This window comes from Drosophila kikkawai, chromosome 2R, assembly GCF_030179895.1.
Source record: "Drosophila kikkawai strain 14028-0561.14 chromosome 2R, DkikHiC1v2, whole genome shotgun sequence".
Lineage (NCBI taxonomy): Eukaryota > Metazoa > Arthropoda > Insecta > Diptera > Drosophilidae > Drosophila > Drosophila kikkawai.
Window position 1 is genome coordinate 17,153,610 of NC_091729.1, and position 27,869 is coordinate 17,181,478.

Below are 27,869 nucleotides of genomic sequence, written 5' to 3' on the forward strand. Positions count from 1 at the left end.
AGTGCTTCGATTAACCCGTACACGGTGCATGGGGCTAAAAGTTTCCTTAGTTATGACAAGAGTTGTATTGTTTATAATTTTATATTTATAAGTTTTGAATTTGACATAATTCTTTGTTTTTGTTGTTTAACAGCCATTCTCTTGTTTAAGCTCTTAATTCCAAAGTATATGCGTATCTTAAAATAAATAATAAATAATAATACATATAATAAAATAATAAATATAAATTCGAGTTGATTTATTTTGTTTTTAAGTGTCGATGATGGTTTCATCAGACCTCCATGCGAAACCTCATCTACGTATGTAAATGTAATTTTTTTCTTGGCCACTTAAGGGTTAAAGCTCTGAAAAAAAAAAAACCGTCCACACACAACCTTTCAGTTCGACAAGCAGGCCATGCACTGACATTAATGGACCAAAACCCGAACGACTTCGGCAGTCGAGTGGACTACCTTGTATAATTCTATCATGCCTCTTCATTTATTTTCAGTCTCTGCCATTATGTCGGGGAAGTAAGTATTTCTTTATATTTTTTAAAATTGTCCTAAAATTTTAAAAACATATTCCGGTTTTGATATTTCCCAGCCAACACTCCATATCCAGACCTTATGAGTCTGGGCCAGTGTGCAGCTGGATCCACTGGTTCACCGGTCTCCAGGGGCACGACTTCCTCTGTCGCGTGCCCAACGACTACATATTGGACAGATTCAACCTGACGGGCCTGGAGACGGCGGTGCCGAACTTCAACGTTGCTCTGCAAACAATTCTTGATCCGGAATTTGAGCCCGAAGTCTGGGACAAGGCAGTGGACACTGTCCATGCTGAGACTCTGTATGGCCTGATCCATGCCCGGTATATCCTTACCTCGCACGGCTTGGAAGCCATGTGCAAGAAGTACGAGAGGGGCGAGTTCGGCATCTGCCCGAGGTTTTACTGTAAGGGTCAGAACACCTTGCCGATTGGCCTGTCCGACTTGTGCGGTCACTCTCACGTGAAGCTGTACTGTCCGCGCTGTCTTGACGTTTACCAGCCAAGATCACGCTGCTGTCTACTGGATGGAGCCATGTTCGGGACCGGGTTCCCGCACATGTTCTTCATGCAGCTGCCGGAGTTACGGCCTCATCCGCCAGATGAGAAGTATGTGGGACGGTGGGTAAAAATTTTATTTTAGAAATAAGTTCTTAAACCCTAAATCATGACAGTCTATTTGGCTTTCAGCTCCACCATTCGGCATTAACTCCACTCGAATCGCCGGATCGCGTTGATTTGACCAAGTCCAACAGTGTGACTTTGTCGCAATCGCGTCGACAATTAAACCGTTTTCACTTTCTACAAAAACACTAAAATAGTTACGGGAAAGCACCCAAACATATATATATTCTCTCTTGTTGCAATTAAACGGATCTTGATGCAGTGAGTTGATATGGCCAGGGACACAAGGCACACGGACACAACACAAAACACACACTTTTAAGAATACACTCATGCCTAGTGTACAGCCTGACCATATCAATCACTTGTATTAGAGCTAACTTCAGAGTTCAATTAATTAAATGGGGGTAAAACCAGAGGGAGCTCTCTTAATCGGCCTATTTAAGCAAGTATGCACTGAAAAAGGTTTTTTACTCTTCAAATAACACAATAAATATTAATTCCTTAAAAGTTTTCTTTTTCCTCCTCCCTTAAAATCAAGGCAATACAAATGATCTTAATGGCTTTTCCCAAAGCCTTTTTATTGATAAATATACTTTAAACTTTTCAATCGCCTTGTAATTTGAGTGGGGATATAACTTATTTCCGTGTATCCTTGGTGCGCTGGATTGCACAATCAAAATCCACTTGCCAGCATAACCTGCTAAGCCGATAATGGGAATTACGCCCAGTTGCTGAGGCATCCTCAAGGAGTCGAGTCGAGTCGAGCTGAGTCCTGGGCCTGAATTAACGGCTGCTCCTGCTCTCCGCTGGCATCTCCAATGAGTCATGCCTTTATTATTATTTACTGCCGCCCTGCCGCTTTCAGTTTTCCACGCCACTCGACGCCGTTTCCTCTGTCCTTGAGTGGAGTATTGTGCCGGCACAAGCGTCTTCTCTCTGGGTTTTTCTCTTTCTCTGGTGCACACACATACACTTTTCACACTTAATTTCATTAAGTAATCTTTCATACTGCAGCTTTTTATTGAGTTTTAAACTGGCAGACCGTATAATGAGCATGGTGGCGGGAGATACAGAGACGAAGAGAGCTGAAGCCGGAAAAGCCGAAGAAAATGTAAAGGATTCAAGAGGAAGCGAACGTTTTGTTTTACATTACAATTGAGCTCGGCAATGTGTTGTCTTATTGTCTGCGCTGCCTCGGGATGGCTTTTCTTTGGTTGCTCCTTTTGTGGTTCCAAGAGGGACTCATTCACTAGGACACGGCTACTTGTTGATTCTGGAAAACTGCTTCAGAAATGACCCTCTGATTTTAACCATTTTCTATTAAAAGAATAACAACACAATATCATGAAAATGTTCAAAATGTAGTCTTTAAATATCAAATAAATTCTCTTAAATTCACCTTTATCTTTAATAATAAAGTGTATCCATTTCTCCTCCTAAACTTTAGTCCTTTATTTACTTAATTCACCAAGTTTTAATACCACGCCCTGTGGCTACGTACAATATATGTAATATTTACAGCATTTCCGGCACTCCATGTGTCTTGTTGCATCTGCCCCTGGTTCAATAAACAAATCCCTATGTTGCCCTAGTAAACAATGGACTCGCACTCGATTGGAAACGTTGCTCGAAGCTGGCATTCTCCATCCTTTTATCCTTTTGTTGTCCCTGCGCCGGACCAAATGTGTTTTCAAGAATTGCCGAATATTTGATTGTATCGCTGCGGGCTCGGCAATTTCTCTCTGCCATCGCAGTGCCAGGATGCATTTTTCGAAAAGTTGTTTTTCCAAATGCCGCAAAAGCTTACTACGAAAATATTATTGTGCGCCGGCTTTTACAAATATTGCTGGGACTCGACTCCCTTCTTGCTGGCGAAACAATACGGAAAATTCGTGGAAAGTCGGCAGAGTTTCAATTTTATTAATGACTGTCGATTGCAATGTAGTTTCTAATCCCTTGGGGATTTTGGAATGGTTTATATCAGTTTAGTTGGTCTGTTTTTATACCCATTCTTTATGGTTTAATTTATAACTAATATTATTTTAGATATTCCGGGAAGGAAATATTTTTAATTTTTTTTTTTGTGTATTTTATACATTTAATACCTATGTTAAACCAATATAAATATATTTGGAAAAATATATAATGCCAGACTTAAATTTTCTTCTACCAATTGAGCTTGTATATTTTTTTTTAAAGTAATCCTCTTTTGCATTTCTCATTTATATTTTCCCTTTTTACTCTCGCTTTGATTCCCACTTAAATTAAAATCCTTTCTTTCTCCATTTACCCTTAAAAAAATTTGGATTATTTTCTGTATCTCGAAGCAGTTTTTAGATTCTCTTTCTCTCTGATGAACCTAGGCTAAGCGATTCAGCAATTTATGGTTAATGGCACAGGATAGGAAAAAAGTGCGGTTCCGTTAATTTGGAGCTGAGCGGTCGACTAAACCCTAAAGACTACAAAGTCCTGATTAACCCATAGAGACAGGGATACTCGGCCGCCTGCACCGTCGTAATTATCCTGATGAGATTGGCCGAGCCATGACCGGCCAAGCAAACTCCGTTGAAGGTGGCCCCGGGTTCGTCAGCCTGGCTAGCAGCCTCCAAATTAAGTTACGGGGGCAGAACGCCGGACATGTCTGTCCCGTAATAAGCTAAATGAAAACAAAAATGGACGTCACTCAGCGTCACAAATTGATGAAGATGGAAGCGGAAGGAAGCGCCCAAGGAGGCTACGTTGGCGCTGACCGAGATGGCGAGAGCGTAACCTAATAACTTTGGCCACGCATTAATTGGAATTTATGAAGCGGCCACTCTCTCTGGCGGATTCCGTGCTAAACAAAGCGCATAATGCGTGCCGAGTGTCACTGGAAGGGTTACGAGTCCTCCGGGTTGCCGGCTCCTTCGGCTTCACCAACTCCCCCGTCAAATGGCAAGTGGCGACTGGCAAATGGCAAAAGAAAGAGGAGTAGAAAAGTGGACTTGTGCGCCAAGTTTAAGTGCTTTTAAAAAACCATTAACGTCATTTCCTGTGCCGTCGTCTGGTGACTTTCCCTCAACTCTCCTTTTTTTACATTTATTTTTTCTATCTGCACTCGCGAATGGTCAACATCAATACAATACAAGCCATTGAAACGTAAATTTTGTCAGAGTCTCTTGTCAGGACGTTACTTTGATATCTTTTTTGTGGGCAGTGCCGGCAGGGATCCGGCGCCCCAGGTTCCCGCGGGATTGGGAATGGGAGCGGGCCTATCGTTGCCCATGAGCTGAGCAACTGGCTTCGAGGTGATGGCGCCGCGTCCCCCTTTCACTGTACCGACGGTCTGGCGCCTACGCGGTGGCTGGGATTTGGGTAATGGAACGGGGACTTTAGGCGATCCAGGTGAAGCTGCAGGTGAGTCAGATGTCTTGATCTGGGGTTGTTCTGTCGGAGCAGCCGGCGTCGGGTAGTTTGTTAAGCTAGTCTGTGACTCTGTGACGGCGGGCATCAGCTTAGGTTTAACGCCCAACTTTTCAACCGTGTTCCGAAATTTATCCATCGCCGTGTTGTCCCGCTTGGGAATGTCTGGCATCGGGGGCAGCTTAATAGATGTCTGGCTGATCTTGCGGGTGTTGTCCAATGGATCGTTGTGGATGACCTGCATGGGCCCGGGACAGGCGCCCACAGTCGGTGGATCCTCGTAACAAACGTATCGGTCGTAGTCGAAGTTGTCCTGGCTGTCGGTGGCCGGGACGCCACGACGGTGGAAGCAGTTGATGGGACAGGAGGGCACGCAAGGCTGGTAGGGCCTCTCCACTTCGGCCAGTTTATCGATTTTTACGGAGTTGCAATAGATCTGGTGGCGATCAGCAACCAACTCCTCGCGGCACTTCTCACGATGCTCGTACTTGCGGTAGGCCAGTTCCGCTTTGGAGTAGTATCCCGGCCAGCAGGAGTCCCTTAGCTGGCTACGCTTCACCAGCCTGCCCTCCGGCTGCATGTCCAGCTGATTCTGCTTCTGGTAGCGCTTCACGGCAGTGGCTATGGGATATAGGGGTCGGCCCACCTTGCGTGACTTCTCCATAATATCCACGGCCTCCTCGAAGAACTTCTTGTCGTCCGCCAGGTACAAGTCTTCGTTACAGGCGGTCATGTTCATAAGTTCGGCACGTCGCTTCTCGAGGAACTCGTCCCGCTGGCCGAAGAGTACTTTGCGCAGATCCTCCTTAACTTTATCTTGCCGGCGCTTTTGCGACGCATCAAAGTAACGGTTTGCCTCGTCATTTTTGAGGCGCCGCGCCACCTGGAAGCGTTGCACCTCCTGCTCCTGCCGGTATTTCTTCTCCCCCTGCTTCTTCTCCTCCAGCTGGTAGGCTCGTCGCTGCTTGGCAAGCTCCTGGCGCTCGCACTGGCGCCGGTTCTCGTCCACCTGCACCTCGAACTCATAGCGATCCTCCGTGGCGGCCTGCTTCTCCGCCAGCACCCGCTTGGAAACATCCTGGGCTTGGAAAACGCGCAACCCCTGCGCCGCCCGAGCCTCATGCTCTTTCTTCCGCATTTCGTTTACGTGGGTGTTGTAGCGGGTGCTCAGGTTGCGAGTGGCAACAGTGTAGACGCAGTTGCGTCGGTCGTCGATTTTATCGCAAATCTTTTCATCTGGGATAAGGTGTGAAGTTATTATTGTAACCCACTGTGGGAGATTACTCACGAGTTGCGATCTCGGCTTTTTCCTGGATGGCATCCCGATAGGCTTTGCGGTAGAAGGCAATCTTCTTGGCTTTCTTTTCTTTCAGGGCCTTTTCCTCCTTTTCCTGCAGGCACTTGTACTGGGCGCGGTCCACCTGCTCCTCGAAGACTTTCTGCTCTCTGGCCGCCTCCCTGAGCTTCTCCCGCTCTGCAATATCCTCGCGGATGAGCTTGGCATAAGTTTGGTTCTTTTCCGCTTCCTTGGCCTTTTCCTCCTCCTCCGTGACATGGCCGAAGGGCACCAGGGCCTCTGGGCATAGCTTCTCGTCCGCCTTCTCCTGGGCCCGAGCCGCCGCGGCGATCTCCTCGTTGAGATCCTCGTTGTACTTCCGCTGATGAATCATTTCGCTGACCAGCAGCGCCTGGTGCAGGGCTCGCGGTCCGGGCTTCAGCTGATTCAGCAAATTATTTGCCCGCATGATACGTTGCTTGCGCAGTCGCTCGTCGGCCAGTTTGGTGGGCACCTCCTTGATGGGACTCACAATTTCCGTGCTTGTGAACCGGCGTAGGACCTGGTCCTTGGGCACCGTGGGATCCGTGAACAAACTGCACAGTAGATCGTTGCCATCCTTAAGGTACTGGCGGTATCGCCGCTCCTCCTCAACGGCTTCTATCTGGGCATGCTTCTCGTCCTGCCGAGATCGTCCCTTGATCGCCGCGAAGCGCTTGGCCGAGATCACGACGGGATGTCGTGCGAAGCGCTTCCTAATGATCAGTCCATCGGGACCAACTAGTTTGGGTTTGCACGGAATCATTTTAGACATGTCAGCATATAGCCAAGGTCCTTGGGAAAACAGCTAGGTAAAATCACCGAGAATATAGACAGAAATTCGATTTCGTGTGGGTGTATAAATTCATTTGAGCAAGTCGATAGATCGTCTCGGAATCAAAAGAAACTTTTCTCAAAGCCAGAGAAGCTCTGCTCCGCTGTTTAGTTTTTTTTAGGTTTCATATTGAAGATATTCTGTGTCGGTAAGTTATTATCACTGATTTATAATGGCTTAATTCTTATGTATATAAAAGTTTTTGTTTACTTTTTATATGGAATTTATTCAGCTGTGTCAATGAGTTATTATTACTGATTTATAATGATTTCATTCTTATTTAAAAGCAATCAAAAAATCGGTATACTACTAATAACAAAATAATCGCTAGCACTTTTGTTTAAAGTTGTTTAGTCACTCGATCATTGTCCACTGCCATGGATCATAAAGTTGTCATCGTTTTATTATATCTAACAGCTGCTCTTCTGCTTTGTAGTGTAAAAGATTCTATATTATATTGAATCGTAATAAGGGAATAAAATTTAATTATAATTTTCACCAGGAGGCACCCAGGGTTAAAATGACAAATGCCGTCTGCCAGTCCTACAATAAATCCTGGGTCGTTGTCCACTATTGTCGGCTGAAGGCCTATTCCCGCATCAAGACCAGTTTGAATGTAAATGCCACGTTTCTGGAGCCAGCCAATAATATATTTCTCCATATGAAGTTGATGAAGAAGGCCAGTGGCTATAAGCCATTCCTGTTCGATTACAACTTCGATGCCTGCCAGTTTATGCGAAAGCGAAATCAGCCCGTTGCCAAGATCGTCTGGAATCTGATTAAGGATGTGTCCACGGTGAATCATACTTGTCCCTATGTGGTAAGTTTGCTATTTAATTCTGTTAATTGTTTCTTATGAGCTTGAATTGATTTTCAGGGCCTGCAAATGGTCCACGATTTCCATTACATTCAAGTTCCCATCAGTTTGCCCACCGGCGACTACCTGCTGTTATTGGACTGGATATTCGATGGCAAGCCACAGTTTGCCACCAATGTTTATTTTAATTTTGTGGAGGATTTTTAAAAAGGTGCATACATAGATATAATACAAATAAGTACATAAAAACATAGGTTCACATCCACAGAAAAGCTGATTAGCAAAGTTCTGAATATTGGTAGCACGATCTGCTTGTAAAAGTCCTTTAATAACTATATAGCAATATATATAAATATATATAAATCATAAATTATTACCCAATTACCCCAAAAATATTTAAGCCAAAATATGCTGCCACCGAAACTGAAAGTCTTAACAGGCTTTAAAATAGTCGTATTACCTCAACCTCTCCTCCCTCTTTGAGTTTTCAAATAATCATTTTGGCATTTCAAAAGTTTGAAACAATCATAAAAAAAGAACAAATTATTTTTCACAAGAGTTTCGAATAATTTCCGCAATTAATTTCCGCCACAAATTGTTCCTCGTGATACGTTTGCTCTGGCCATCCGCAATTAGATGAACCCCAATTAGTGTTAATCAAATTAGGCAAAAACCTTACTTTTGGCGGCAATGCCAGGATTCAAGGAGCAGGATGGTGCACAATCCAATTCCCGGCAGGCGTCAAATTATACAGAAAACTCAGATGGCGAACACAAATGGGAATCAGAAAAGAAAAAAAAATGCGAGGCAGGGGCGGCCGAAAAAGTTGACTTTCATGCGAAAAGTTCTTTTTCGGGACTTTTGCTTGGCCAGGAGGAAGGCACGCGCGCTTTCATGAGGGCACTGGGGGCGTGGTCAGACGGCAAACACCGGCGATTATTGTTACAAAATGCAGCGAAGCATGTAATTTTTTAGGGCCACCAAGGCAAAACCGAAAGAATTCACATTCAGATTCGGTTTGAGATTCAAATTGCCAAAGAAGCCAATGCCCCTTGGGAGAGGAGCGAACGGAGGAGGAGCGGCAAGGACGACGGCTTCTGAAAATTGTTTTGCGAAAATTAGTTTTCAAACTTTTCTTGTTCGTTTATCTTGCATTTTTCTTCGGTCTCGTTGTCGTCCCTTCCATATCCCCGTCCCTGTGCGTGTCGAAATGAAAATCTAAGCGCAGTATGCGATATTAATTTGCATTTTGGGCCTCGCTGTCATATCGAGGCAGTGGGATTTGTGGGAAAGCGCGTCCCTGGCACAATAAAAATCAAATTTGAATAATTTTTAATTTATTTAGCAACGCTTCGGACGAATTTCGTTGATGTTTTTGTGTGTAATTGGGAATTCTTCTTCGGCTGTTGTTGTTTCTTTTCTGTTTTTAGGGATTCATTTGTGGGCTTCCTTTTTTAAATGGTTTCAAAGTAATTGCTATGAAATTGCCTTTTGAGTAAGCAAAGCCGGAAGTATAAAAAATAACACGCACTTTATGCAAATCGTTTTAGTGATATTTATTTAATTTTATTTAAATACAGTTTTTGTTTGTTTGCGTATTCAATATATGCCTAGGGTTTGTTTAACTAAAATAAATATACTTAAAGTGTAAATTGATTTCGCTTTAACTATCGTTTTACTTAGCTACAAATTATAAATGTTTTAACAATTAATTTCCACATCCAACCGACTTAAATTCTTGACAATCACAAAGTTAGGATTTGATTTTGATTTTGTAGAACAGTGAGTAATTCTTTGTTTTGGTTATGGAACTAGGACTATGATTAACCACAACGCTTTAAGATCCGCCAATATTAGAGACTACGTAGATCCTTAGGTTCTAGGGAGTAGAGAGGGAGAGGATTTCGAATTTCTAGCAGGATCTGAGAGGAAAGTCTGATATCTCTTTCATTATTATGTCTTTTTTATGTTGGGCTTCTGTTTTGGCACAGAACGGGGCCAAACAGGTTGGCCAAAACCATTTATTTAGCTTCTATTCTATTCACCGATTAAGCTGAAACATACACACATACAACACTCAACAATTACGATTAAATTACCTTGTGTTTTATTATTATTATTATGGGGAAACTTAGGGTATCACAAACACTTAATGAACACTTACTATGGTTAACGCTTTGCTTAACGTGGCTGATTCCGATTGGATGGGCGTAGTCGTAGAAGTAATAACCCCTAGATAGGGGACTTACAAAAGGCAGAGACTTAAAGTAGGCAAAATGACAGTCTACCTTTGGAGTTGAAGAAATCCGCAGAAGGCAGGTAGATAGTTTAAAGGAAAGATTACCATTCACCTGCCACTCACTTTCTTAAACTTTATTCAATTTTAGATCTTTTTTGGCTCATTCATTCTTATTTTTCTTTTAAATAAATAATAGATTTTCTTTAAAAATTAAACTTTTAAAGATATGGCCTTTGGTTTCGAAAATAAAATGTAAAGATTTCATTTCAATCAATTTTAGTTCCCAGGGAAATATAATAAATATAATTTTCCGAACAAACTAAAGTTTATTAGAGTTTATTTTCATAATCCAAAACTTAAAACCAAAACCAACCCCCTCTATGATCGCTTAGATTCTAATCCTAACCCTAAATGACAACACACAAATAGCTTTATGGTTGTCTCGGCGATATTATATAGACACACACTCACGTACGTACACCTATGAAATCTTATAGATATTTGCTCATTTCTCACTCTCTACTTTTCCACTGGCTTAGACCACTCCTGCGGAATCGGTTCCAATCTCGGCTACCTACTTCCGGTACTCGGCCAGCGGAATACCCACAGCGGAGGCCTTCTCCGGCGGCGGACTATGGCAGGCGGCACGGATCCGGCTGAACCGCAGACTGCCCGTGTGCTGGTGGGCTCGCATCCTGGCCAGCTGATGCTGTGTATGGTGCGTGCACTTGCCCTGGCGGGCCAGCAGCTGCGTCTTGGCCAAGATCACGTCCTCTGCGTACTAAATATCCGGAATGCTGCGCCCGCAGGTCAGCTTGGCGGACGAATCGTCACTTAAGCCATTCATGATTCCGCCTCCTCCGCCGGCTGCCTTGTTCTTGGCACAGTTGATGTCATGGAAGAGATGCTCACATAGCTTTGGCTCCGAGTTGGAGAACTTGCCCAGCTCGGCGGCCGTGGCCGCCTGGGAGAGGTTCAGCTGCAGGTCGCTGGCCTTGCTGAAAGAGGTGGTTTGCTGCTGGTGATGCTGCTGCGGCTGGTGGAGCTGGTGCACCAGGTGGTGGGTGTAGGGCAGGTGGGGCAGATTCTTCTGCATGGCGCTAAGGTTGCCCGAGCTCATGGTTCGCTCCAGGATCTCTCCCCAGTACTTCTCCGAGAGACCCTCGATGTCCGGCCGCGTCGTGGAGTATGTCTCTGACCCATTGTGGATATGGCTTCCGCCGCCGCCGCCCATCGTACCCCTTATGTACTGGGAGGCACTGCGGCTCAAACTATTGGCCCGGGAGCGGGCACAAATCCCCAGCACAGAGCCACCAATTGTGCTGGCCACTCCGCCGCCACTGGAAGCATTGGGCCCACTGCCAGCGGCTGAACTGCCTCCGCCTGGCGGGCGGGACGATGGCGGTTCCGGTGGAATCGGAAGCGTTGTGATTTCGAAATCGTTAGCATTGATGTGACAACAGGCTGATTTGTGTTCGGGCGTGTCCTCGTGGGGGAAACACTGGAATTAAACACAAAGGTCATCACTTAAAAAAATGAAGTACCTAAAAATGTTTAAAAATGTGCGTTTGAGGAAGCAAAGCTAAGCTAATAATTTAAACATTAAAAAATCTATGATCTATCTTATGTCTCTAAAATGTTTAAAATTAATATTTATTTCTTGATTCTTGTATTTCACTAATAAATTTCATAGGTTGCTTTATAATATAAATACTTCCAACAAATTCGAGTAAAATTCTAATGAAACCCCAACATAAATATTCGTTATTCCATATTTTTTTCTGGGTGCAGGGCATCATAAATTTGACTCGACTCGCACAAAAATTAATAAGGATTTTGAATTCGCATTTATTCCGGCCAAGCACAAGGTTGTGCCATAAATATTCCACAAACTGACCCCCGGCGGTCCCCCTTCTCCGGAAGTAAATCATGCAACTTGACTGCGTTTACCCAAAATAGAATCGGGGCTGGTGGATGCTGGGAGCTGGGGAGCTGTATGGGAGGTGAATGGTGGATGTAAATGCCGTTTTGGATTTGCTCTTTCATAATTCAAAATCACTTTTCAGGACTCGTTACAGTTGTTGTTGTTGTTGTTGTTGCTGCTGCTGTTGGGGGCTGTTGATTGTTTACTTTGTTGGGGCCAGAGCCAGTCTGGCAGCAGCTTCCTGGAGCTTACACCTTTGGCTACGGATTTATGCTATGGGGTTGTGTGTCAGCTTGTGTATGACTTGGGCTTGCCTGCTTTTTGTTCACCAAAAACTTTTGCCTTAAAGGCGTGGAAAACCCCTGAAAATATGCAAGCTGCAGGATGTGCACTTGGGTGAAATGCTCGCATATTCCGGATATTTTGGACCGGTCAATGAATGTTTGGATGGGATGCTTGCAAAAGGGCTAAGCGAATCAATCAATCAGGACTTATGACAGATTTACAGGGCTTCCCTGCTGATCATCCTGCTGCTGCTGTATGGGACAGACTTCTCTCACCTTGTTGGGCATCAGTTGGCGACTCAGACGACGGAAATCGGAGTTGAGCAGCCAGTACATGAAGGGGTTCCACAGGCTATTACTCAGCGCCGTCCAGGTGACAAGGAAATCGAGGAACGGCGGCAGCTGCAAGCGGATTGAGAATGTCACAAAATCAGAACTGATGAGAACGACGTGGCCTCATTACGTATGCGCCCCGTGGTACGCAATAGAAACACAAAAGCGTGGTAAACAATATCCCAAAGGACTCTTACCTTGGATCCCGTGCAGGCAGTGACTATCTCCTGAATAGTCCACGGTGTGACCATCACAATGAAGCCCAGCGAAATGGCAGCCATCGAACGTGAGGTTGATCCACTAGAGTTCTTCTCTTGGATGGGTACAATCTGTGGAAACACATAGTGGTAGAGTCATTAAAAGTCAAAGGACTGTTTGGGGTTATATATATAGGGTAGTAAACTTGGCACTACTCTGAAACTTTATGATTTTAGTCTGATTTTTATTGATAGCCGCTTTTAAAATGTTAGGAATTTAAATTCTTACAAGTGGAGGCTTTATAAGAGAATGAATTTGAGATTAAAAATTGTTATATGAAAAAAAAACAAAGTATTGAAATATGTTCCCAAAACAAAAACAGACAAATCCGGCTAGGCTTGTAATAATATTTTCCCCTGAAATATGAATAAAATATAAACTCCCCACTGCCAAATTCGCATAAACATATAAAACAACCTACAATTTCCCTAAAACCCTTAATAAATTCCAGCGAAAATCAACGCCCAAACAACCTTATTTACTTTTAGAACGAGTTTTCCCATTCCCAAATTCAATTCGCCGTCGGTGAAATATGGTTTTTAAAGACCCCTTAACAGCTTTAACAATTTGTTTGTCCGTGCAGCCAAAGCTAATTCTATTTACTCTTAACTAAATCCCCAGTTGACCGGCTGCCCGACTCCCCGGCTCGCTGGGTGGCTGAAACTGTTTTGAAACTGGCGCTTGGCTCACCTTTTTGGTAATCTTGTTTGTCATGTTCGGCATGCCAGCCAGCCCCATGCTCATGGCCATGCCCAGGTGGCCCAGGTGATGCGGATGCGGATGGTGTGGGTGCTGATGCTGAAGCGGATGCGGATGGTGAGAGTGAGAGTGGCCGTGGTAGAGGTGAGAGTGCATTCCCGCCTGCTGCTGCTGTTGCTGCTGGTGCATCTGCTGGAGCTGCTGGGCGGCGGTGGGATGTGGATGCGGATGCGGATGATGGGCGGCTGCCGTTAGGGGCATGGTTGGATCGTTCAGGCGGAAGCGGCTCATGTGGAAGCTGGACCCATAGCAATACATCAGGACCATTGTAGTGGGAAAGTAGAGGGCGCACGTCGACAATATCCTATAGGAGGGCTTGCTGTAGAAGGGCTCGCAGGCCATTAGCCCCGTATTGTTGAAGTAATAACCTGCGGCATAGAGGTGTTCGAGAGCATACTTAATATATAAGAGCTAAGCCAAGGCAAAGACTCACCTTTGGGCAGCACCAGAAAGCCAAACACCGTGAGACTGATAATCCAGGTCAAGCTCAATATGGCCACACAGCCCTGCAAAGGGTATAAACAATTAGTGGAATTACATTTCCTCACAGCTGTTGGTTGATTTATGGCCCCTTGGGCACGTTTCTGGTGCATTTTAGGTAATAAAATCGTTCCTTTTTGCTAAAATTCCCTTAAAATAAGGTTAACAGTGCTTAAAGTTAGCTTGAGTTACATCTAATTGAATTCTTTTGTTTGTATTTTCCTCTGACAGACCGCAAATAGAATAAACAAACTTTTGATTAGGTCGAAAACAACTAGAAAAGAGTGCCTTTGCCCAGCGACCGCAAAGGGAAAGCGATACTTTTTGGAAATGCGAAAGGACTGCCACAATCATAACTGACGTCCTGAGTTCATAAATGCGGCACTCTGACAGAGAAAATGGGAGAATATTGTCCTGTCCCTCAACGGCTGCCACCTGGAAAAAAATCGAAAGAGAAAGCCCCTTCGCATTCAGGTTGAAAGTGCCAGCAAAAACTGAACAACAACTTTGGCTGCCTCTATGGCTCTGATTTTATTTAATTTGCACTATTACATTTAAAAGTTTTGCCTTTCGGAAGAGAATATCAACAGTCGGAGAGTCTAAAAAGGTAATAAAATTATATTTAAATGTAAATATACCATTTTGTTTCAATGCAAAAGTTTTCTTTTAGAGTAAATTTGGTGAAAAAGTAATTAATTTGAAGAGTATTTACAGAGATATTTATTTCAAGTTTAATAAATTTTAATGCATTTTTAAGACATAAAATCATTGTTAGGGTTTCTATATTTTTATAGCCTCTCAAATTTGACTTTTCCTTGTAAATAAAAAAGCATAAATATCCATGGCTTTTTTTTATTTTAACGAGAGCTTCAATTTATGGCACTTTTAAAAGTACGCAAAGAAATGTAAGCCAGAAGTTTGTGATGCCATTACCGAGCTTCCATCGAGCATTGGTTTCTTTTTTTTCTGGCATCCCAAGTATACCCCATTCAGCATCCATTTATTAATTTTCGACACTGCGCATACCAATTTTTATAAATGGGGCGTGGCAGAGTGCCAATTTCGCCCACTGGCACGATTTTCAGAGGCCAGATTGCACAGAAAAACCAACATAAAAGATGCGATTTGGTTCTGGCAGCATAAAAACAGCAACGCAATTTTATATAAATACATTTTTCCACCATTGATATGCCTCTGGTTTCCCATTGTTGTATTTAGCCTGATTGTATTTTCTTTCATTCGATTGAATTACAACTTTTCTGGAAAACCACAAGAATAATTAAGGGTTAATTCGAAAGGGGAAACTCAATGAATAAAGTTTTAAAGGGTTACCAATTGCACTTTTTGAGTTTTAAAACCATAAACCAAGGTTTGTTTGAAAAAAGCTTTGAAGTAGTTTACTTTTAATGGGAAATAGCAATAAAAATTTCAATATTCCATAATATTTTAATTATTTTCTCATTAATATTAAATGTTTTATATTAAGATCAATAAATTCTTTAACAAATCCAAATGAAAAAGAAACCCATACTTAATATATTTATTTTCATTCTCATTAATTTCCTCGTTCTAGTCTTTTGGCATCACTTAGTGCAAGGACATTGGAGCTTCGGTGTCCTGGCCCTGGCGTTCTCCCAATCTAGTTTCCTTTTTGTTTACTCTCCGGGAGCCATAAATTACGCTGTAAGTGTGTAACTGGGAATGGGAAATAGAGTTGGTGCCTCGTTTGCTGCTCTTTGGCCCCGGCTTTCCTGCGGTTTCCGTGGGAGGTGCCGCTTCATTTGCCTGCCCTCGTCCTGGAACAGGACTTTGCTGTGGTCGTCGCCCTTTTGCCAAAGTCATTGCGCGTAAAAAAAAATAGGAGAAGAAGAATCTCTAGGCCAACTTTCTGCTCGCTTTTTTTTATCTTTATTTTATACACTTTCCCAATGTCTCCCATTTTTTCTGTGTCGTATTTTTCTGCCAACTTTGCTTTTTCATTCTTCATCTGTTGGTGCTTTGTTTTGCAGTCGCTCTTCGGCTACCCCTCTCCGGTCTCTCCGGTCTCCCCGGGGCTTCCCCGCCCATTTGTTTGCTTTCTTAATGACTGTCAAAGAGCTTAAAGCCCATTATCCTTATTTATGCCTGCGTAATTGGCTCGCAGACAATATGCTGTAGTCGCTGTGCCATTGTATTATAGTTGATTTTTATTGGCGCGTGATTCTCTTGATTTCTCGTAATTACGCCAACGCTTTGTCTACTGTCCAAGAGTTGCCCCGACAAGGATCTAAGAGGATCGCCAAGGAGCGTGCCTTATCTGGCTGCCCCCAAAAATGTATCTTACCTTCTTGCTGGAGTGCTGGTAGTAACGACGCGGATGCAGGGCGCACATGTATCTATCGACGGCCATGCAGACCAGGATGACGGCGCTCTGCTGGGAAAGCGCGCCGCGGAGCAGGGCCTAAAAAATGCATAGAATGGAAAATGGGGAAAGCGTGTTAGCCGACCAGCTTAGCTCAGAATTTTACTACTATTTATATTATGGGTTTTTTGTGCACAGAAGCGGCCTTCACTCGGGTTTTATTTCGTTTTTGTCTCGTTTTTATTTTTCTGCTCTGCCTGCAGCCGGGTCAAAATGAAAAACTTTTAATGGGAATTTTCGCAGCGCCAGAATGGCCGCCCGGCTAATATGAGATTATTAATTGCCAGAATTTGTGGTGTAAGAGTTAGTTATGCGGAGAATGCGTGTATGTTTTGCCAATAATCTTAGATGGAAAATAACCAAATAACTAAACAATGTCGGTTACAAAGAGAATAAAAGATAAAGTTTTCCATGAAATTTTAATATTAAAATAATTTATAAAAGAAAGGGGTTTTGGAAATATATAACATACATTTTTTCAATATATTTTGTGCTTTTGTATTGTTTACTTGGAAATATATTAGCAAACTAATTTACCTACTAAGACAATGTAGTGCCATAACCCCTTTAGCAATTTAAATTCACACTAAATTAGTTTAATTACAGAAATATCATGAATGGGATTACTATTTAACCCATGTATACCATATAAAATTTTCCATTTTCACCACTTAATCCCACTTAAACTCAAACTGTTAACATTAGCATTACACATTGTTCCAGATAATCGCATATTCCAGTGACCATCTCCTGCACTTGTAACCCTTAATTACCCGGCATTGTGAAGCGAGTTAATTGACCGCAATGGCTGTAGCCACAACAGGATCCCCAGTATTAAACAACAAATTATCATGTTTCCGAGCTGTTTCCACCTGTTGTTGACCCACTCACCTGTATCTGGCAGAAGATCTCTCCGTATGGCCAACAGTGGAACAATGCCGGCATTAGGCCAAAAGGTGTAATTAACAGACCGATTGTCAGGTCATTCAAAGCCAGTGAGGTGAGCAGGTAGCGGGGCTATATAAAACAAAAGGGTGATTCAGGTGTCAGCAACTCATTCAGTAAGCCAGTGGATTTCTTATTCACCTGTTGGTGAATGTAGGCGGCATAGCGCCGATTGTTAATGACGAAAATGACCAGGCAGTTGGCCCCAATGACGCCCAGGGTGAGAACCAGAATGAGCACTGCCTCAATGGTCTCTGCGATGCCAATGTGAGCGATGAAGTTGTGGCCCGAGTAGCGAGGATGCGAGCAGCTCGAGTTCTTAACGGCAGGGGCTACCAGGAGTGAGCCAGTCTTCAGATCCATGGCTGAGCTGTAATTACAAAAAAGTGGTTAAGAGATATGATAAGTGCCGCAATCCTTTGTGAAGCATTCAAGCGCATAAAAGCACTGAGAAATATTAGTTTAAAAGAGCTTTATTTAGCGTTTAAATATAAAACATATAATGAAGTTCTTATACTGGAAATGGTAGGAAATTCAAAACAATTTATACTCTTACTTAATATTAATATATTTTTTTCGAACTGAAAAATTTATCACAGATAAACCCAAACCTTATACCCAATCTACATTTTTGATCACTTATAACTAATGTAAAATATTATTTCATAGAGGCAAGTCATTTATAATTTTTATTGTATGCTATTTTCCCCCAGTGTCTGCATGCGATTAAAGGCGGCCCTGGGTGAGCTCTATATTGTCTATTTGCCTTTTTGGGCCATTTTGTCGTCAGGCCACAAAATCCCGGCTAGCAGTTTCTTTCACAGATGCCTTCCGCTTCCGTTTCCGCAGCGAGGAATGCAAAATGTCGACGATTTGTTACGCCATAATCAAGTCAAAGCATGTGAAAGCGATGCCGCGCTGACGATTTATCAGCAGAACCGGAGTCCCTGTTCTGTCCTGGCAGGGGGCAAGACTGAGAGAGAGAGAGTGGCTAACAGGATGAAACCGCAGTGTTGTCACTCGGGGCTCCGGAGGGCACTCTGCATAGACAATGGCGGCGCAATGGCGCAACAAGGGCCCAATATGGCGGCACATCCGCTCCCAAAATAGCACACTGACATAATGAAAGCTAACGGTATAATTGGATGAGTCGGGCTTGTTTGCGATAAATCAAAATACGCGCACTCCCCGTCCGACGTTGATATCTTTCTCTCTATATGGCACCTCTGGGCCGACACTGAAAAATGTCCTGTGCAACGGAAGTGGCTTTAAAGGACTCCCCCTATCCTCCGCTGTCGCTTGCCGTCTGTCTATTTGTATCATTTGTTTGTTGTCGCATCTCTTATTAAGTTTTCCATGCCAGTATATGTTCCCCCCCCCGCCCCATGCAGTATATGGAAGGACCCCGAGCTCCCGGATCTGCCGCCTTGATTTATCGTGGCTCGTCCAAAGTCGCCAGAGAGTCGGTGCCGAGTTGGGCCGCTTGGTTTTATGCTAAGTCCACAAATCACCGCATGATATATAACCGAACGGGATGGCATTAAGCCCTGGTCCCTGGACTGGATTTAGTACGCTAATGTGTTCCGGATCTATTGGCTGCACATCCGCTTCAGTTTCAGGTTTTTCATTAACAAAGCAGAGTCAGCCGTGTGTCGTGTGCCGTGTGCCATGTGCAGTAAATCTTCAACTTTGGCTAAATCAATTAGGATCTGGTTAGTTCCTAGGGTAACGTAACCATCAGTTTTCCACACTATATATATACTATATGTGTGTGTCTGATAAAAGCAATTCCAATTTCCAAGTAATGAAAAGAGGAAATTCGCTTAATTCCTCGTATTGTTAAGTCTGGTGTAATCGAAGAGTTGCAACTGCAAAACCGAAACAGAACCGAACTGAAGCGAACAGGGCAGAGCAGAGCAAAAAAGGAAACCCAATCCGGACGCAAATGCCAGACCGCGTAATTGTTTTAAAATGCACAACGAAAATGGCAATAAACGGCAGAGCCAACAGCTAAAGGGCAGGGGAATATGGTAACTGGTCCTGGTAACTGGTGACTGGTTAAAACCCCCCCCTCTGTCACGGGGCAATGCCATTAAAGTAAACGAAATTTCCATGCCAAATTGTAATCACCACAGCCGTCCCGGCTGCTGCTGCGACTTCAATTCGATGACATTCCCGAAGACAAATGCTGAATAAATAATTTAGTTGCCGGATTAGAGAGCCGCAATCCGCTTGCGAATTTACACTCAAGTTGCTGCCATTAGCGGCGAACTATTGCATATCATTAGGCGGAGCTACCGCAGTAACGCGTTGCAACATTGCAGCTGCACAAATGTCGCACCCGCCTCGGGATCCGGCTTAAGCCGCAGCCAGAGTTATAGCAGTTACTTGCCACTGGATTTGGCCAGCTCGGAAATAACAACTGGCAACGCACACGTCTGACTGGCTTTTTGTCCTTTAGGGTTAAGAAATATGCAACCATTTTTACGGTGAACCAGGTTATGCCGTGCACTGATAAAAACATTAATTTTTTAATTAAGTATTAAAAATATATAATATATAACAATAAAATTATCCTTAATTAATTGTAAGTATTCATATAAACTGAAAAACAGGAGAGTTTATACCAGTCCAAGCTAGCCCTGCTGACTTTCAGACTTCGTCGAAACTTTCGGTAGTGCATTGTGACCCCAAAAAGTAACAGTAGAGTCCAGGACCCACAAAAAAGGACACCCCGAAATGGCTGGGCATAAAAAACAATGCCACAGGAGCAGAACAGAGCACCATCGAGCAGAACGGACGCAAAACTGCATTGGGGACAGGAAGTGCCAGGGGTAAGGACACACGGATTCGGCATGCAGAATGCGTTTTGTCCTCCCAAAGGATGTGTGTGTGTGTGTGTTTCTGCCCTCTGTGCGTGCGTGTTAATGCACGAAGCCGTAACGCCAGACAGAGAGAGAAAAAAAGATGCATTTCATGCACATTTACGCTGGGAATGTGTTGCATCAGCAGCAGGAGCAGCACCCAGGATGGAGGCGGGGGTGGTTACAAGCCAGAAAGTGGGGGCATTTCATATGCAAATTTGCTGGGAAAGTTTTCTTCATTTTTTTAGCAACGCTTTTGCCAGCTCGGGCTTATTTATAAGATCTTCTTTGAGGCCACTCGCACTTCGCACATGGGTCGAAGCAGATTCCGTTTGACAAAATGCCCCGGCAGCAGACCCGTTGACTGATTGCCACGCCCACAAGGCAACCAACCAAGCAACCAGCTGCCTCTCTTCCCCCATCGTTTTTGCCAACAGTTTGGAACATGGAACCAGTGCTTGCAGCTAGATTGCGGCCAGGACAGGGAATGTGAGTGTGTGTGCTTAGCCGAGTATCCCCACAAAGCGACTGGCGTAAATTGACTGGTTAAGGCCACAGATTGCCTGGCTTTGGCTCTTGGAAATTCTGCAAATTTTCCCAAAAACACCCTCAAAATTGGTTGACATTGTCAACCGTTTCCGCCTGACTAATTTCTTATTGATGGAGCCAGCAGAGCATAGCACACAGCACACCTGGCGATGCGTTAATTAATCCCATGCAGCTGTCACTATTGCAAAGTTGAGATCTCTCGCCGTCAACGTGGCGTATACGTGCTGGAATCAGCATAAGCAAAAGGCAAATGAATTACGAAATGAGTTTCATAAATGCAAACACTTGGCGAATGTCACTCTGCCATGTCAAGCTGTGTGTTTACTTTTAAATAATAAGTGATTTGTTAGACTCCGCTCAAGATGTTGCCACGTTTAGACTTATGACGCTGATATGAGTCTGTAAAACATGAATAATTTGTAAGTACTTATAAAGACAGAGAAAGAGAGAGAGAGATGAGAGTGTCTGAGCCACAATTTGCATTTATTAAAATATAATTTATTGTCTAAAAGAGAGCAAACAAAAAGGGATTTGTAGGGCTTTAAGTGTTTGCAATTACGTAAATAATTTCGTAGGCACTTAAAATTAAATTTAAATTAAATAAATGTATATAAATAATTGCTTTAGCGATACAAAATTCCTACATTTTATATCCTCTTAGCCTGGCAATCGGTTAATTGCAAATGTTATTATTTTCCAATCGTTCCATATGCTAATGGAAACTGGATACTGAATATATCCTTTTCGGGCGGCGTTACCACGCAACGAAATTAACTCTTTTTACCTCCAATATAATAGAGCTACGTGCCCCGAAACTGATGTGTTCAAGGGAATAATGCGATGCATGCATAAATCAGTAACATATTAAATTATTGATTCAGCGACAAAGTTAATAATGAGAGCATTAAAATATTTAACTGGCAAAAGGGATGAGATTTGATTGGCATGCAAAAATGTTTTCCGCGCCCCCGTCCAAACAAAGGGGAGGCTGGATTCAACACACAAAGCCCCAATGAACACATTCACGTACTTGGGGCGGATGCGAAAGTTTCCAACTCAAAACGGTGCAAACGGAATTTAATAAATACGTGCAAGGCATTTGTGATTTTTATTCAAGAGAGAGAGAGAGAGCACTGTTGGCATTGCCGTAAAAGGGCTAAAAAGGCTAAAAAACTTGCCAAAATAATCACCCGCTTGGCTGCAATTAAAGAGCTCCCCGCAGCCATAAAGTGAATCCCCTAAGAACATTCCCAGAACCGAGAGTATGCCTGTGTGTTTGTGTATGCCGGGTACAACTTTAGCGTTTGCCATGCGTGGTCACGTACACGTGAAAATGGCGTAAATGTTTTAAAAGTTGCATCAAACTTGTTATGAAGTATTTGCCCGCAAAAATGAAAGGAGCAGTCGGTGGCCTCCATTTACCTACCCAAAAGCTGGCTCCATTCCTATTCCCCAACTTCTCATAAGAAATTGCAATGCATGTGCGAACGTCTAAAGAAATTAGCAGCTACATTTTGAGGCATCAGGCAGGACTATAAACGTGCCATATCCTTGGCAAGGTGGTAAGAAGCCAACTGGCTTCTTGACAATATCCTTTGGATTTAGCTGGCTTTATACTTATATTTTTTAGATATTTTTTAAGACTTTTTAAATGCAGGAAAATACAGGAAGTGCTTAAGTTAAAATATACTCTACCTTTTCATTTTCTCTTCATAAAAAATTACAATTTCCCACTTAGTAACTAACTTTTCTTTGTTGAAAATGCACCCAAGATGATTTCCCTAATATAATTATTCCAAATTTTCCGCTGCCGTGTTGGACTTGAAGGATGGCAACTAGGCTTGGCTTGGAAAAGCGTCAACCACAACGACAAACACATTGCACAAAAGTTATCTTTGGCTGCGGGGTGTACTGGTTTTCCCAGGCTCATGTTAGTTTTCAAGTACGAAATAAGCAGAGTTTCCTGTGCTGGTTTACTTTTCCGAGCCTTTGGCGGCAAGTGGTGTGGGTGGAAATGCAGGTGGAAAGGCCTTATTTCGACGGCGGTGTCGGTGATGTTTCTCTTTAAGCCACTGCACTGTACTGCACTGTAATTAAAGGAAAGCCCTTGGCGCTTTTTTCGTAGTACATATATTCTGATGTTGCCAGGGACTTTGTGTGCGAAAGGGGGGAGATTATTGCGCCGACAACCGAAAGTTAAAGTTAATTAATGCCGGTGAATCGGAAGTCATATTCCCCTTTGCAGCAGCCTTATGTTATTAACTCCCGACATATCCGATATGTGTTTTCATTAATTAAATCGGCAGATTGCATGCTCTCCACTTGAAAAATCCCTCTTTGGGTCCTAATGGTGTCGCTGGATTTGATTGCTGATATCCTCTTAATTGCCATGGCCTTAAGTTGCTGGCGGAGGCTCAAGGATCTCGTTTAATTGAGGCTTAATTGGAAAGTAATTAAAATGAAAAATGTGGGGGCCTTTGTTTGGCGAAACAATGCTGCCGCTTCCCCATACATTTTGCGACCCAGCAAACAATGAAAATAGTTTCATTCCAGGGCACATTCCGCGAAATTATTTTTTCAGGCTGTCAATATAACTATATATTTTTTAATTGCCATGAACAGAGCACCGTTTCGCTGGAATCTTAAATTTATGCATTCAATTAATATTGCATTGGGCACTATGGTTCTGTTGCACCATGACTGATTTGATTTCCACTGACCAATTGGACAAGTAACCCAATCAGTGTCCGATGTGCATATATATTTTATTGAATGTCAAAAAACCAAGTGGCGGGTGATGAGAGCGCTTCCATAAATGCTCTACCCCGTACCTACCACTTCGTTTTCCGCACTCGGGATAATTTTTAATCTCCTGCAACATTGCCCAAAAAGGGCTCAAATGGAACTAATTAAGGGCAACACATGTCGGGATTGGCTGGCATGATGAATGTCCGCAAATGCGGCAAAGGGGAAGACCATTACTCATGTGAATGTGTGTTGGCCGAAAAGAACATGGAATAAGGGTCAGGACTTGGCCTGAAAGGGGAAGTAAACTTCTAGAGGGAGGTTTACTCCTCAGATAATTTATTTGAAGTGAGGAAACTCTCTGAAAGTTTAAGATTTTAGTATGCTTAACTGCTGAAAAACAAATAGAATTTCTGCAATACTTAATAAATACTTAAAATAAACTATAAATTAACCAATCTTAAACTTTTTACTATTAACGTTTTCTCTTGAATCCTGAAATCATATTAAATGTTAGTGCACGTCCTGGACCGTATAATACAATTAAAACCTTTAATGGGGCTTGCTAATTCGATCGACCGACCACATATTTATTTTTTTAATTACAAGGTTTGACTTTCTGCCCAACCCCATAAATAAATACAGTAAATACAGTTTGTAATCGGCTTTTGCCCGACAGACAAGTGAGCATTGGTATTTGTATGCATTTTGTTATGCTTTGAGTACCGCGTAATGAGCGTTTGGTTTTTGGTCAATATTCCCGGGAAAGAACCCACCTGTTTCTCACTCTCGTATGAATTGAAATTGGGGTTTTTGCATTGCCCAGCAGCCATTTTGATAATGTTAAAGTGGCGTCGGCGTCGTCTGGCCAAATAGCCCTTAAGCTTTCCTGTAACAGACGGAATTATATTCGCTTGTACGCAATTTTACGATTCATCGCCCACCAGACGACGCAATATTGGAATCTGAAGCCTTCGGGGCGAATTGAGGATTCTCGAATGTCGGGAGTATTGGTTATTTTCATAATTTAAGCAACGAAAGAACTCTTTAAATGAAGTTGGTAATTAAAACGGCAGTCGCTCATTCTTCAACGGAGTGGCTGCAATGTAAATTCCCCGCTCTTACATTATTAATAACTCTCGAATATTCATTGAAAGTCAACGCACTGCTACCGTATGCTGCACTCGTCTCCGATCGAACCCAATCGAATCGAATCGAATCGAATAAATTAAATGTCAACATGTGTCGTGCTCGGTGCATTGCCCGCTCGGTCACTTAATCACGTAGAGGGATTTCGCAATTTGCTCCTTGGACTCCTTTTCAAAAATATGATGAATGCGAATCGAACGGCGGCGTTTGGTCCTTAATCCGATCGCGTAACTCTCTCTACCCGCCATAATTCATACAAAACCCATTCGCCAAAGCCAACATTATTTAGTGTTTGCTTTTTTGCAGAAACACACATTTGCGTTTAGGGGCTTTGGCATTCAGCGAGAGACAAACCATAAATATTTGCACCGCATTGAATAATGTAACACCAAATAGAGCAAAAAATACAAAACACAAACACCAGCACAATGGCGCATTTAGCTGTCCTGGGAGCTAAAATGGCGACAAAACACATACATACGTACATAGGGCCCCTGGACAAATGCCCCTGTCCCTGTTCGTGTCCTGGCCCTGGCCCTACAACAGGTTGAATAAATACTCGCAATTTGAAACTAAAACAATGCCGAAAAATTCACCACACAATGGGCCGTAAAACAAACATAAAGTCATTGTGTGCCTTTGCCATTTCTAGCCCCACGGGAAAATGTCCTTGCCATTACAAACACTTATCGGGGGTATAATAATTTGGATAAACTGTTGGGATCTCCGGGAAAATTAGGCTGTCATTAGCCACTTGTCGATGGATAATCTTTTAGTGACAATAATAAAATATTAGTTCAAGTTTAATGAGAAAATAACATTGAAAGTTTGCTAAAAAACATGAAAGTAATTCTACTTTTTATTTATTATTCTTATTGTTTAACTTAAGACCCATAAATACTAAAAAAAAAACAGCAATTCATCAAGAGGCACATAGAGAGATGTGCGAACTTTAATTGCGATTATCTTAACATTTTTTGCTATAATCTGTGGCTGCTTTTCAGTGGGATGCTCACTATTTTTTGCTCTTTTTGCCAGAGCGACAGGCAGGGTTATTGGGTTTTACTGAAGCTGCCTGGGCCAGGACAAATTCAAAAGACCAGCGAAGATTAATGAGAGCCGCGCGAACTCAATTGAGAGCTTCGTCGGTTCCCGAACAAAGTCCAACCCCGAAAATCGACTGACAAGCGAAATGAATAACCGTATGTGGCGCTAATTGGTGCTTCACTGCATTTTCCGGCTTTGTAAATGCTGCAAATACAGGCAGGATCAGAATGGCTTTCCCTGGACTTTTCCCCTTTGCCAATTAGCCCGCAAAATCAATTGAAGCCACGATTCATTTGCCATAATTGCTGTAATTTAATGTTTAGTGGAACGGTATAAAGCTATATACAGCTCAATTAATGGTTTCAAATTCAGGCCTCAGTGTTTCCAAATTTCTTTTTGAACCTTTGCACAACTATCAAAATGAATTCGGATCCCAGGGTCATGTGCACTTCGCCGATATTGGAGCGGATGCGCATGAATGTTATATCGTTGGAGGGATCCAGATCCCTGACCACATTCCGGGCCATGAACAGAAGGGGCTTCAGATTGCCAACAAGAAATATGGTGCGTCTCTGGCTGGAGGTCGATCGCAAGGGCAAGCCATTGTTATCCATAATTATGATGTCCCGACCGCCGCGATGGTCGAAGAGTTTGATGAAGGCATCATCGTCGTAGGATCTGGCACGACTGTACAAGATCACGAAATAAAGCAAGTCCTTAACTTGAAATTAAACTACTTACGCAACAGTTTTCTTTGCGATGGGAGGCAGCTTGGGTTGTTCCGGCTGATCTATTGTCGAAATCCTCGACATTCTCGACATTGTGGCAGGACTTTGACTGTAGCCAAAGCCGAATACATGTGAGTTATGTTTATATGTTTATTTCAAAGCTAACTAGTTGTTTATTGTATTTTTAATAATGAGTAAGAAATCGATTTATAACTTGTTTGATATGGGTGAAGGCAGGGAAACATTTTTGGAAAGCCATTGAAAAAGATTAAATTATATATTGAGAAATATAAAACCATATTTTTAGTCATCATGGCAAATATTAAAACCAGTTTTTTCGATTAATAACTGACATCTTGATTTTATAGAAATCCAAAAAATGCAGCAAATGTAAATAAATCTCTGGTTTTTAAACTCAGAAAGCTTTGCCCTATTTTAAAAGCATGAAGCTGTATCAGATTTCCCACAGCCTATTTTTTCTGTGCTCTTCATTATTCATAATAAAAATAATACCAATCGAATAGCGTTGAAAAATACAAAGCCTGCGGCCTTCGTTTATTTGTCAATACTTAAAAATTTGTTTTAAATTGTCTATGAATTGAAATTTGGCAATACTATAATTGTCTGATTTATGCAGGAATGCGTGTACGTAAGTAGGCCAGCACCGCCAATGTTCCCATCGCCAGGACCTGGTGGCGCGGCAGACGGAAGGTATTGCCCCACAGCTCCAGCTGTTTAATATTGGTCAGATTACCCAGGAGGGGCGGCACCATTTGGATGTCATTGTTGTTCAGAATCAGGGTGTGCAGGTTTATCATGGCGCCCAGTCCTTGGTCGCTGGCATCGATGTCCTTGATGCGGTTGTCGTTGGCCACCAGCTTGCCCAAACTCTGTAGCTCGTAGATGCAGCGTGGCAAAAGCTCGAAGCGATTGTGGGATATGTCCAGCTCCCGGAGCAGCTGCAGTCCGGCTAGCTCCATGGGCAGCTCACAGAGCAGATTGCAGGATAGGTTAAGAACCGCGAGCTTCGAGTACTGCGATATGTTTGTGGGCACATAGGAGATCTGGTTTCTGGAGAGGACCAGCTCAGTGAGGAGTTCGCTCAGCATGTGCAGGTCTTGAGGCAACTCGATCAGCAGATTTCCGTCTAGGTTTACAACATTTACCAGCTCCTGACGAGCCGTTTCTAAAACCTCCATTGGCAATCCGGTGATATTGGCCATGGAAACATTCAGGACTCGGGTATTTCGCATGTGATATTTATCGGGAAACAGGGAATCCTCCGAGCAATCCATTCCGCCGCCCTGCTTACGCGGACTGTTTAGTCCATCGCCAACGAAAGTCATCTTGAGCAGATTCTCTAAAACTTAATTTGGTTTTATTTTTAGCGCGAAATAAACAAATAATATTATTGTAAAAAACTTACAGTTTTACAGAAAAAATATATATAAAATATTAGATGCATAGATTACTCTTATGAGTTGCCTTAGCTGCTTTAAATTTCAAACTGAAATGAAAACCTAGATCCGTAGCAAGACTGAACATTTGACAATATTTCCAATGAAAATTTATAAAAAACTTTATTAGGATTTTTTAAACTGAAACAAATTATAGAATATATATTTATATAAATATTATTT

General features: G+C 42.8%; 6 protein-coding genes across 8 annotated transcripts; 2 read left to right on the top strand and 4 right to left on the bottom strand.

Moving 5' to 3' along the window:
• Positions 1–381: 381 nt before the first annotated feature.
• On the top strand, positions 382–2,329 carry Ssl (Suppressor of Stellate-like). 3 transcript variants are annotated; one of them, XM_070284086.1, is made up of 3 exons: positions 382–512; positions 586–1,149; positions 2,170–2,329. In XM_070284086.1, exons 1-3 carry the CDS (start codon positions 469–471, stop codon positions 2,312–2,314), a joined length of 753 nt encoding a protein of 250 aa, XP_070140187.1. In that variant the 5' UTR covers positions 382–468; the 3' UTR covers positions 2,315–2,329. The 3 variants fall into 3 exon arrangements, with proteins under 3 accessions (XP_070140187.1, XP_017016849.2, XP_017016850.2); XM_017161360.3 differs by lacking the exon at positions 2,170–2,329 and adding an exon at positions 1,203–1,537; XM_017161361.3 differs by lacking the exon at positions 2,170–2,329 and adding an exon at positions 1,219–1,537.
• A 1,853-nt stretch (positions 2,330–4,182) lies between these two features.
• On the bottom strand, positions 4,183–6,757 carry Crtp (Caldesmon-related protein). Its single transcript, XM_017161359.3, has 2 exons — positions 5,846–6,757; positions 4,183–5,793 (listed from the first exon to the last, which is right to left on the bottom strand). The coding sequence occupies exons 1-2, from the start codon at positions 6,645–6,647 to the stop codon at positions 4,325–4,327; spliced, it is 2,271 nt and encodes a 756-aa protein (XP_017016848.1). The 5' UTR covers positions 6,648–6,757; the 3' UTR covers positions 4,183–4,324.
• LOC108070814 (uncharacterized) lies at positions 6,755–7,820 on the top strand. Its single transcript, XM_070284201.1, has 3 exons — positions 6,755–6,855; positions 7,210–7,527; positions 7,585–7,820. The coding sequence occupies exons 2-3, from the start codon at positions 7,228–7,230 to the stop codon at positions 7,729–7,731; spliced, it is 447 nt and encodes a 148-aa protein (XP_070140302.1). The 5' UTR covers positions 6,755–6,855; positions 7,210–7,227; the 3' UTR covers positions 7,732–7,820.
• Positions 7,821–9,055: 1,235 nt separating this feature from the next.
• Positions 9,056–19,178, bottom strand: LOC108070803 (5-hydroxytryptamine receptor 1D). The gene is made up of 9 exons (XM_070284060.1): positions 19,041–19,178; positions 17,289–17,517; positions 17,094–17,219; positions 16,125–16,241; positions 13,755–13,827; positions 13,253–13,689; positions 12,502–12,633; positions 12,248–12,373; positions 9,056–11,264 (listed from the first exon to the last, which is right to left on the bottom strand). Exons 2-9 carry the CDS (start codon positions 17,508–17,510, stop codon positions 10,545–10,547), a joined length of 1,953 nt encoding a protein of 650 aa, XP_070140161.1. The 5' UTR covers positions 17,511–17,517; positions 19,041–19,178; the 3' UTR covers positions 9,056–10,544.
• A 6,611-nt stretch (positions 19,179–25,789) lies between these two features.
• Positions 25,790–26,417, bottom strand: LOC108070812 (dynein light chain roadblock-type 2). The gene is made up of 2 exons (XM_017161411.3): positions 26,243–26,417; positions 25,790–26,188 (listed from the first exon to the last, which is right to left on the bottom strand). The coding sequence occupies exons 1-2, from the start codon at positions 26,320–26,322 to the stop codon at positions 25,870–25,872; spliced, it is 399 nt and encodes a 132-aa protein (XP_017016900.1). The 5' UTR covers positions 26,323–26,417; the 3' UTR covers positions 25,790–25,869.
• Positions 26,418–26,750: 333 nt separating this feature from the next.
• Positions 26,751–27,794, bottom strand: LOC108070801 (leucine-rich repeat-containing protein 40). Its single transcript, XM_017161401.3, has 2 exons — positions 27,656–27,794; positions 26,751–27,595 (listed from the first exon to the last, which is right to left on the bottom strand). Exon 2 carries the CDS (start codon positions 27,573–27,575, stop codon positions 26,859–26,861), a length of 717 nt encoding a protein of 238 aa, XP_017016890.1. The 5' UTR covers positions 27,576–27,595; positions 27,656–27,794; the 3' UTR covers positions 26,751–26,858.
• Between the last annotated feature and the right edge of the window lie 75 nt (positions 27,795–27,869).

Bases quoted from the DNA above. Each gene is read 5' to 3' on its own strand.
- LOC108070801 (XM_017161401.3), bottom strand. From the start codon at position 27,575: ATGACTTTCGTTGGCGATGGACTAAACAGTCCGCGTAAGCAGGGCGGC.
- LOC108070812 (XM_017161411.3), bottom strand. From the start codon at position 26,322: ATGTCGAGAATGTCGAGGATTTCGACAATAGATCAGCCGGAACAACCC. The intron at 26,189-26,242 runs GTAAGTAGTTTA...GATCTTGTACAG, and splicing joins ATCGCAAAGAAAACTGTTGC to TCGTGCCAGATCCTACGACG.
- LOC108070803 (XM_070284060.1), bottom strand. From the start codon at position 17,510: ATGGATCTGAAGACTGGCTCACTCCTGGTAGCCCCTGCCGTTAAGAAC. The intron at 13,828-16,124 runs GTAAGATACATT...TACCCTTTGCAG, and splicing joins ACCAGCACTCCAGCAAGAAG to GGCTGTGTGGCCATATTGAG. The intron at 13,690-13,754 runs GTGAGTCTTTGC...TCTATGCCGCAG, and splicing joins CTTTCTGGTGCTGCCCAAAG to GTTATTACTTCAACAATACG.
- LOC108070814 (XM_070284201.1), top strand. From the start codon at position 7,228: ATGACAAATGCCGTCTGCCAGTCCTACAATAAATCCTGGGTCGTTGTC. The intron at 7,528-7,584 runs GTAAGTTTGCTA...ATTGATTTTCAG, and splicing joins ATCATACTTGTCCCTATGTG to GGCCTGCAAATGGTCCACGA.
- Ssl (XM_070284086.1), top strand. From the start codon at position 469: ATGCCTCTTCATTTATTTTCAGTCTCTGCCATTATGTCGGGGAA. The intron at 513-585 runs GTAAGTATTTCT...GATATTTCCCAG, and splicing joins TCTGCCATTATGTCGGGGAA to CCAACACTCCATATCCAGAC. The intron at 1,150-2,169 runs GTGGGTAAAAAT...TTCATACTGCAG, and splicing joins GATGAGAAGTATGTGGGACG to CTTTTTATTGAGTTTTAAAC.
- Crtp (XM_017161359.3), bottom strand. From the start codon at position 6,647: ATGTCTAAAATGATTCCGTGCAAACCCAAACTAGTTGGTCCCGATGGA. The intron at 5,794-5,845 runs GTGAGTAATCTC...ACCTTATCCCAG, and splicing joins AAAAGCCGAGATCGCAACTC to ATGAAAAGATTTGCGATAAA.